We start from the raw sequence: 9765 nt of genomic DNA, 5'->3' as shown, positions 1-9765 counted from the left end.
TTCTACCTAATGTCTTGGAGGGAGCAATATTGCTCCAGGTAAAAGCCACTGTTTTACAGTTTATGAATATCAGGATTCTCCAGAGAAACAAGGCCTATAGGATGTGTACATGAGTGTTTGGTGATATATATATATATATATATATATATATATATATACACACATATATGATATAGATATAGATAAAGGTGAGATATATGATTAGATAGATTATTTAAAGAAATTTTATATAAATATATAGAGGTTATACATATGTATGTATATATAGATTATATATGTGTGCATATGCATGTACACATATATACAGAGAGGGGAGGAGCAAGAGAGATTTATGAGTCTAGGACCACACCTGTAGTCCTAACTACTAGAAAGCTGTTATCTGAAGATCTCAGTTTGAAGCCAGCCCAGGTAGGAAAGTTCACAGGTTTCATCTCCAATTAACCAGCAAAGCACTAGACATGAGATGTGGCTCAAGTGGGGAAAAAAAGCCAAGTGAGAGCACAAAGCCCTGAGTTCAAGCCCTGGCACTGACTTTGACTCTCTTAAAATGCAATCATATGATCTGTCTACCCAATACTTCTCCTCTTTTCACAGATGTCAGATTGTGCTGCTATGTGGAAAGAGGAGGAGGAGGAGGAGGAGGAAGAGGAGGAGGAGGAAAGCAAGAGAGAGAGGAGAGAAAGTAGAAGAATATAACATCAGTGAGCTTTCTAACACAAGTCAGGTGCCCAGTAAGGAAACAAGACTCATGCATCAGTCAAGAGTGTGGTGATCAGGTACAACAGAGACACATGATCAGTTGTGACCCATGAAGACCCCCAGGGCTTCTTCTTATCACCCCTTCGATTCTCATCTGTATCTGCGGCATGTCCACTTGACTGTCTTTTTTTTAATTATTATTGTGAAAATACTGTACAGAGGGGTCACAATTACACGGGCAAGATAATGAGTACATTTCTTATCAAGCATTGTAGCCTCCTCCTTTGTTTCCCCTTCCCATCCCTTCCCATCCTCCCCCTGTCTCCCCACCCAATCCTCCCCACTTCCCCTTCCCCCCCCCACCCCCTCACACCAAAGTTGTAAAGTTTGTTTTCGACATAAGGACTTGTACATCTCATTGTTGCAATGGGTCCATCTGTATCCCTATTTAAACGATTTGTTTTTCCCCTTCCCCTCCACAAATTATACTGACATCAAATACAGTGAAAGCAGGGGTTATACTGTGAGAGAAGGACATACAAAGCAACAAAGAAATTATCTTATAAATGTGTTAGAAACAATCACATGAAAGAAAAAAAAAACATTTGAATACATATCTTAGGGTTCATTTCCCTAACATCAACTTATCTGACCTTTTCTTCTTGACTCAGACATATACTAGATATTGCAAATAAGGGAAACCATGGGACCTATGTTTCTTTGGGCCTGGCTTACTTCACTTTTTATATCTCCTTGATTACATTTAACCTTTACTGAGCATCTGAGAGTTCGTAGCTTGGGTCTGCTGAGCCTGGATTTCCAGGATTTTTAAGTCACTCGGGAAACCACGAGTCTTCAGCAGTTCAAGCTGTCTCTCCTAGACTAGGTCTTACAATTCTGGAGGCTGCAAGTCCAAGGTCAGGGGACAATGTGGTCTGATGCTGGTGAGAGCTGTCTTCCAGGTTGTAGCCTGATGGTTCCTCATTATAGCCTCACCTGGTGGGAAGAGGGATGAGTTCTCTCTTATGTCCTTTTTACAAGGGCACTGATCCCCATTTATAAAGATCCACCCTCATAGCCTAAGCACCTCCCCCAACCCCTGCCTCCTGTGCCAGCACAATTGGGGCTAGGCTCCGGCAGGAAATAAGTAAATAAAGTAAATAAATGAAGTGTGTAGCTTTTAAAAAGTATCTGCAAATAGCAGTACAAAGGGGTTTCAATCCAACATGTCAGTTATGACATGTCCAACACCTCTGGATCCCAAGTCCCCCTCTTATTGTCCTCCTCTTTCTCTCCCAACCCCATTTAACATCTTTATAAAAATGCACCTTGGGAAGGCATTTGGAAACAAAACCTGATGTCTCTTTAATTTTTTTAAAAAAGTAACATCTGTGTGATCTAATATGAAGTGGATTATGAAGCATTTTCTGAGTATCACCAATGTTGGTGAGATAATTTAGCAACGTTACAGCATGCCTACCACCATCATACAGACTGTGAAGAGCGCGGGCAGGCAGCCATAGGGAAGGCTGGGGTGCTGGGTAAAATGTGACAAAAATGGAAGGATGACACCAAAGGAGAAAGCAACAGGTGGTCCAGCAACATGAGCAGGGAAGGGAGAAGGAGGATGATAAAGGGGGTAGGGGAAAGGTCATCCCTTCCCTCCTCACCCCCCCCCTAAAAAAAAACAGTGAAGAAAAGGTAAAACCAGAATCTGCTAAAATGGGAACCAAACAGATACTAGCACACTAAACCAAGGGCTGTAGAAAAAATAAAATAAAACAGGAAATCTGGTGTAGGACGGTTCCGCTATTGCTGCTGGGTGCACCCTTGCATCTCCCTGGCCTCTGCAAAACCCTGCAGCCCAAAGAATCTTAACTGCTTTTTTCCATCGCTAGGGGTGTGCAAGCAGGGTTTATTCTCCTCCCCCACCCCAAGCTGTCTCCAGGCGCTCAAGAATCTCTCACAGGCCACTAGAGTAAGCAGAGGTCAGAGGGAAGAACAAAAGGCTGGTAGGAACAGAGTGACCTCCAGCAGCAGTCTGAGTCTCTGAGGACTAGCTTGTGCTGTTTGTGGTGTCCAATAGCTTGGCCCAGCGTAAGCTTCACCATTCGGGTAACCTTAGAGAGTGCTTTTCCTGAGAGAGCTCTCTAGGAATCCTAAGGGAGGAAGAAGGGAGAAGGGAAGGAGCCAGGGGAAGAAGGAGGGAGAGAGGGCGGGAGAGAAGGAAGAAGGGAGAGAAGGAGAAAGGGTGGGAAGGAAGAAGGGAAAGAGGAAGGAAGGGAGAGGGAGGAGGGAAGAGAAGGCAAGCAGACCAATGCACGCTATTTCCTGCAGGTAGCCATGGAAAAGGTAGCAAACAATGGCTAACTCTGTCTTCATCCATTGGCGCACTTCGCTCCACTTTCCAAGGACTGAGTCGCTACAGTTTCCCTCTGAGACATTCAGGCAGATGTTATTCTCCATGCATGGATCTGAACAGCCATTAGGACAGAATTGCAGTGAACTGCCTCATTGGATAGACTTGTCCCCAAGGTGAGCTCTTCCTCCCTGGTGGGACAAATCATTGTCTCCAACCTGAGCGCCAAGGGCATGTTGGAAAGCTGGGCTGGTGATGCAGAAATACTGAGACAAGGCTTCAAACAAACTTCAGGCCCAAGTGGGGCTCTGATTTCTTTACCAACTCTGAAGACGTCTGTCTGGGAGCTTCTTGAGGGGTGAAAACTCTCAGAATCTCCTTTAAAACCCACAGGTTGGGAACACTAGAAAAACTATGATTTGGCCTCCTAGGTAGAGTTGGCACCATCCGTGGTCTCTCAGGTGCTGTGTGGTCCCTTGGCTGAAGCTGCTAGATTGTGATGCCCTGCGGGAGTCAGGGGAGCCTACCTTCATTTGCATATTTCCTGACTGACAGCAGGCTCCTGCCAGTGCCGGGGGCCAGGGTGGCTCTCCGTGGGCGGGGCAATCAGTTTCATTTCCTTGTTGGCTGGAGACTCACAGCCCCAGCGGGCTCCTGTCACAACCAGGTGGCGACAGGAGAGCGTGAGGAGGGACCGAGTCCATCTCTTCTCTTCGCACAGCATCTGGCAGACTTGAAGGGTGCGAATGGGCAGAGCAGAACTTCTAGAAAGAAAGATGAGCGCTCAGGATCCCTCAGATTTGTGGAGCAGATCGGATGGGGACGCTGAGCTGCTCCAGGACTTGGGGTAAGAAAGCTGATCTCCTTTACAAACTGCTTCTTGGATGGATTGCTAACTGGGATCGTTCACTTTCATCTGCGATGATGGTCAGCCCTTCTCCATCTTGGTCTTTTCTTTTCTATCCTGATCTTCTAGTTTTGATTCATCTGTGTCTGTGAGATGTCTTCCTTGAGGGTGGGAGGGGGTGGAGGGGACCCATTCATTGTCAAAAGCGCAGATGACTTTTCCAGGTAGATGGAGAAAATGTGGCCACAATCCACTGCTGGATAATCTTCTAGAATGGGGACAGAGCTGGGACGTTTGAGTCGGCGTAGCCTGGTTTCTTTGGCGTTGGTCTGGTCGGGAAGGAAAGAGTTCTGATCATTGCTCTGTTGACAGGGAGGCGGTGTTGCTAGTGCCATAAACACAAAACCTGCTCTGCAGTGGGATTTTTTTTTCAAAAGAGAGAGAATGAGGAAGTTTCTGCCGCACAATGTTTATGAGTCCCCGAGTGCATGCTTCTCTGCAGAGACAACGTTGAACCTTTTAAATACCAACAGGGTAGGAACAGGACGAAACTTGTGCCTCAAACAGGTAAGTTTAGGTATGTGGCACCATCAGAAACTTGCCTGGAAGAAGGAATCCTGGTGACACAACTACACAGCTCATCAGAATATTTAGTAAAAGAAACAAGATTACACAAGAGAGGAAGGGAATTTCCTAGAGAAATCAACCCTTCAGTCTTAACCCTGGAATACATCCCATTACAAGACTGGGTTAGCAACAATGTTTCCAGTTAGGTGAAACCTAGATCTTTGGTCTGGATTCTTAACTGTCAGTCTTTGCAATCCCAAGACATAGGACCAGCTTCCATCTTCTTACAAAAGATGCAAACAGTGCTGGGATGTAAGGTAAAACACTGACCTAGCAAGTACTACATCCTGGCTTTGACCCTCAGTACCATAAAAGAAAAGACAAAACAAAGAAAACAAACCAGTTGAAAAGAAAACAACAAACAAGATGAAAACAACACCTATTAGCTGTGAAAGCCTTATTTATCTGTCACAGATCCATGAAAGCTAATCTGAGATGGGATTTCAAATCTCGGCTTTGGTAGCTAAGATTACAGGTGTCAACCACTAAGCCCTCTGTCTTCATTGCTTACTTCTATATTACTTCAGTGGATTATTTAAATAGGTAAGTCCTCATGTTCACTCTTTTATAGATACCAACAGATAATCAAGTGGTTCAATTTGAGAAAGTATTGGTTCTTTGCTTTCTTCTTCAAGGCTCTGGGATGTGTAAATCCTATACCTTGACCTACATACAGCAAATCTATCCCTCAGAACTGTAGTCTTCTAAAGTGAAACAACTCTATTCATTTCCATGCCTCATTTACAATAAAAACATCAGTCCAAGGCCATGTCTCACATCCTAAATGCATCAATGCAAAGCAGAAATAAAACCATCTTGGTGGCTTGGCTTCACACTTGGTGCCAGGGGGAGCAGAGAGGGTGTGGGGGGGGGGGGTGAAAAGCTCTGGGTGGACAGACTTTGCTTCTTTAAGGCAGAGATACGGATGCCAGGGTTGTTCAGGCTGCAGAAGTTGAAAAGAGTGGCAGAGGAGAGGAACCTTTTTTATCTTTGCCATGCTGTGCCCCCCCCCCGTTCCTCCCCTCTCCCCCAGAGAGGGAAGGAACCCTCTAGCCCTGGGCTGTATTACCAAAAGACCAGCTTCCCAACAGCTCCTGGGACTCTGCAGTGCCTATGACCCCTGCCCTTGGCACGGGGCAGACATCTTGGGTGGTTCTATCTCATCCAATGCTCTTTGTAGCAGATCCTGAGCCAGCCAGCCTGTGGGGGGAGGGAGAGGCATGGCATCCAAAGCAACACGAGATGGGCTACTTCACAGCTCCCCTGATACTTTGCATCCAGCAGGACAAGAGTTGGGAGCTATGAACCAGCCACGGAGGAGGGCTGGTAGGTTTTCCTCTATCAATATAGATAGGGACAGCGTGGAGGAATTGTGTTTCAGAGGCAGATCTTTCATAGTAAAAGATTCCTGATGAGTTCCCAGTGACATGTTAGTAAGGCAGAGCAGGAAACAGGAAGAGAGAATGCAGTTGTCATGGCAACTGGAAGCCATAAGTGAAGATGTCAGCAAAGATGAGGATGGAGACACACAGAGCCTTCTGTAACTGCGACCCAGTAATACTAGAACAGGCATGGGCTCCTTCCCTGGAACCAACTTGGGAGGCAAAAGACAAGAAAGGCTACTGTTGAGTTCTTTTCTAAGAATCCCTTGAGTTCTAGCATCCAGTTGCCAGGAAAAGCCCTCAGCAACTCTCCTTATAATTTATGCCTTCATCCGTGCCTTTCTAGCCTCAGTCCAGAGGCCACCTATGCAAATTCTCCAACAGACCCATAAAAAGCTACCCATCATAGAGTTTTCGGTACTAGAATGAAAAATGATTTTTATTGTCCCCAATACAAACAAAATGCCACTGAAGAGAAGGACAAGAAAACAATAAATAAGTACTAGAGACAGCATGTAAGAAACTGGCAGTAAGAACTGCTAGTTAATTACTCAACAATCCCAACAATTCTTGGGAATAACCAAAAGAATTTTTATACCCAAGACAGTGTGGGGACAGTATAGCTATATGATGTAGGTACAGACACAAAAAGGACATAGTAAAAATTATTTTGGCTATTTTAAAATTAAATATTTAAGGTTTCTGCTCAGGCATTCCCTCAAGTGAGAAATTGATCACTTGTTTTTTTGTTTTTTGTTTTTTTTAGTCTCTTACTGTTCACATGTGTACAAAAAGGTTGGACTAGATCAAAGTTCAGAAGCCTTTTTTTTTTTTTTTTTGTCAGTCAGGGGGCTTGAATTCTGGGCCTGGGCACTGTCCCTGCGCTCTTCAGCTTAAGGCTAGCACTCTACCACTTGAGCCACTGCGCCACTTCTGGTTTTCTGGTGGTTTATTGGAGATTAGAGCCTCACAGACTTTCCTGCCCGGTTTGGCTTTGAACCATGATCTTCAGATCTCAGCCTCCTGAGTAACTAGGATACAGTTGTGAGCCACTAGGACCCAACCAGATAACTTTTTCTACACATATTTAAAGGCCAGCTAACAAATGGCTGGGACTGCCATTTTAATGAGGCCTCTGTTAGTTCTGTCATACTGAGCAGGTGGCTGGCAAGATTGGCTTTTGGCTGATGGCTTGCTGACCTAGGGAATAGTGCCTTCTCTGAGGTACTCTGTTGTATAAATAGCTCTGCTCTTCCAAAAGCATCCATGATCCAGCTTTACATCAGAGACTCAAGAGCAGAGAAATTAGGTTCCTTGAAGACCCAGAATACCTGGGTGCAAAGCACATTCTTATTTCCCAAGCCAAGTAGCCTGTCTGCTGCGACTGGTTATCTACTGTCCACCCATATGCACCACACCATGCCATCCCACACATTTCCTCTCCCAACCTCACATTCAGTAAGGGATGATCATCATTTCATAGATGCAGCCAGCGACATTTGTGAAGGACGCAGCCCAGATCACAGACTTCCTAGTAGCAAAGCTATGAGACCACCCAGGAGCTGGCCTTAGGAGTTAGTGCACTGCTTACACATAACACACCGCTGCTGTGTGAAGACCCCAACTCAGAAGCCAACCTTTGATTCTGGTGGTGAGTGAGTGCTTGCTACCCACAGACAACTGGCTTCAGCCTTTATACGCACAAACCGATGGGAAGTGTGAAGAAGGGTCTCTAGCAGCACACTGGGTTTACAAGTCAGTAAACTTTCTTATCCAGAACCCACATGTTTAGGTAATTTCCTAGCTTTTCAAACTTCTCTCTTTTCTACCAAACGAGTACAACTTCTTAGCGTTTCTGTGAACAGAGGGAAGAAAAGGAAGTTCTGTGATTACTAAACCAACCGAGTTTCTCATAACAAGGCTTTGTATTCTGCAGGTGTATACAGAGCCCCACCAGTATCCTACTTAATGAGCCGTTTAATAAATGCTGTATGTAAATTCCCTTTTCCGGACAGGAAAAAAAATCAAGCAGGCTGAATTATAGAATATAAGTAAAAAGTATAAAGTGCTTACATAGGTGTCACACTGGATAGAGCAGAAAAGCTTGTTTCTCCTACGTGTGCATGTGCATTTCTGCAATCTTGGATTCTAGAAGTGGGCAGTGAGTGGACTGAGACTCTTGATGGCCAGCAGATAGCAAGTATCTAGTGCACCTGGGCTCAAGGGAGTTTCCTCCTCTGACGAGTTGTTCTGTTCCTCCTGTGGGTGGCTTCTTTCTGCTTACAAATGGCAATCTGTCCCACAGGTTTTGTTTTGTTTTCCTATTGGGTGGAGATGCTACACTGCATTCCTAGTTCTTCCATTCATTCATAAATCTGCCGAGCTCTTCCATTCATACATAAATCCACCGGTTGAAGTACTTTATACAAGGCTGTGTGGGGATATGGAAATAAGGAAGAAATGTCTGCAGGACCAGAATGTACCTGCAGGTGTACTGTGCACATCCCGGAGTGGAGAGAGACACAAGGCATGTCCCAGGAAGGAAGCAGGTCACTGGCCTTGGAACTAATGTGACTTTTGTCCGCTCAACTTAGACATTTTATACAGAGGGACGAAAACAAACTGACAAACAATAGGAGAAGTTAAGGAATAAAAGTGGCAAAACAGGATGGTTCAGAAAACAGTCCCCGTGGCCTCTCTTCTACCCAGCCCCTGGAGACCTTCTGGGCCATCAGCATTCAGTCAGCCTGCTTTGGGAGAAGCTACGGCTTCTCCTGGATTTCATCACATACTTATATGTTCACAACCAGATGCAGTTTTTAAAGCCTGGGTTAATTGGCTCCTAGTAACTCCTGTGAAAGACAAGTAGTACTCTGAGGCCATATATTTGTTCCCACTCCCTGCTGGGACTTGCTTGACATTAACCCCTCCCCCCTACACACACACACACACACACACACACACACACACACACACACTCTCTCTCTCTCTCTCTTTCTCTCTCTCTCTTTGCTGGTAGCCACTGAGCAAGGAGGCTCTATCTCCCTCCACTTCCTGCTTCTCCTCCTATGGCCCTGCCCAAGAGTGTCCGCCCATGTTCTGTGTTGTTTCAAAACATCTCTATCTTCAAAAGCCTGTGAGAGCCATCATTATGATGTATGATCATTATACATGAGCATGTCAAGTTTTAGAGACACATGTTGAATTATTTAGGATTCTCCATGAAGGATGGACTCCTGCCTAATCAAGCAAAGCACCAGGTGCCGAGGTGATGTTTCCTGATGGAGTTCAGCCATACCTCTACAATTTGCCAACCCTCTCTGCTCTCCCCTTGGACTGCACCCAGTGGTCTCCCTGTCCTGACCTGGGGGCTGAAAGTTTGGCATTTGGCCCGCTGATGAAGGGAAATGTTGCTGGGGAGTATCTGGAAGGAAACCTCACCGCAAGAGGAATCATCTTGTTTTGCGCTTCGTAAAAGTGCGTTCCTGGTTTATTTCAGGTGGTATCACGGCAGCCTCACGCGCCACGCGGCGGAAGCGCTTCTCCTCTCTAATGGACAGGACGGGAGCTACCTTCTGAGAGACAGCAGTGAGCACGCTGGGCAGTACTCTCTCTCTGTCAGGTAGGATGTTTTCGAGTCAGTTCCACACTTAACTTTACCATCCCTCAGGTGCTTTCTTGTTGGGCTAGCAGGCTAAAGGATTTCATCCACTAACAGGTTTTTTGTTTGTTTGTTTTAATGTGGGAACTGGAAGAGGTTTAGAAAGTTCTTTCATCTCAACCTCTTATTTGACTGATGAGCATGAAAACCAAAAGATGAGCCAGCTAGCATCTAATACATCAACATTAGA

The 9765-nt window shown here is 45.3% G+C and overlaps 1 protein-coding gene across 2 annotated transcripts in view; it reads left to right on the top strand.

Moving 5' to 3' along the window:
- Positions 1–3717: 3717 nt before the first annotated feature.
- Positions 3718–9765, top strand: part of Dapp1 (dual adaptor of phosphotyrosine and 3-phosphoinositides 1) — a 38937-nt gene continuing 32889 nt past the window's right edge. For both annotated transcript variants that reach the window (XM_042701791.1, XM_042701792.1), the window contains exons 1-2: positions 3718–3905; positions 9414–9536. In XM_042701791.1, the coding sequence (XP_042557725.1) occupies positions 3805–3905; positions 9414–9536 (224 nt within the window). In that variant the 5' untranslated portion in view covers positions 3718–3804. The remainder of the gene's footprint in view (positions 3906–9413; positions 9537–9765) is intronic.

Source organism: Dipodomys spectabilis, unplaced genomic scaffold (genome assembly GCF_019054845.1).
Source record: "Dipodomys spectabilis isolate Male_0828 unplaced genomic scaffold, ASM1905484v1 ptg000297l, whole genome shotgun sequence".
NCBI lineage: Eukaryota > Metazoa > Chordata > Mammalia > Rodentia > Heteromyidae > Dipodomys > Dipodomys spectabilis.
Note: the sequence above shows the minus strand (reverse complement) of the source record. Positions and strands in the feature narration are given on the sequence as shown.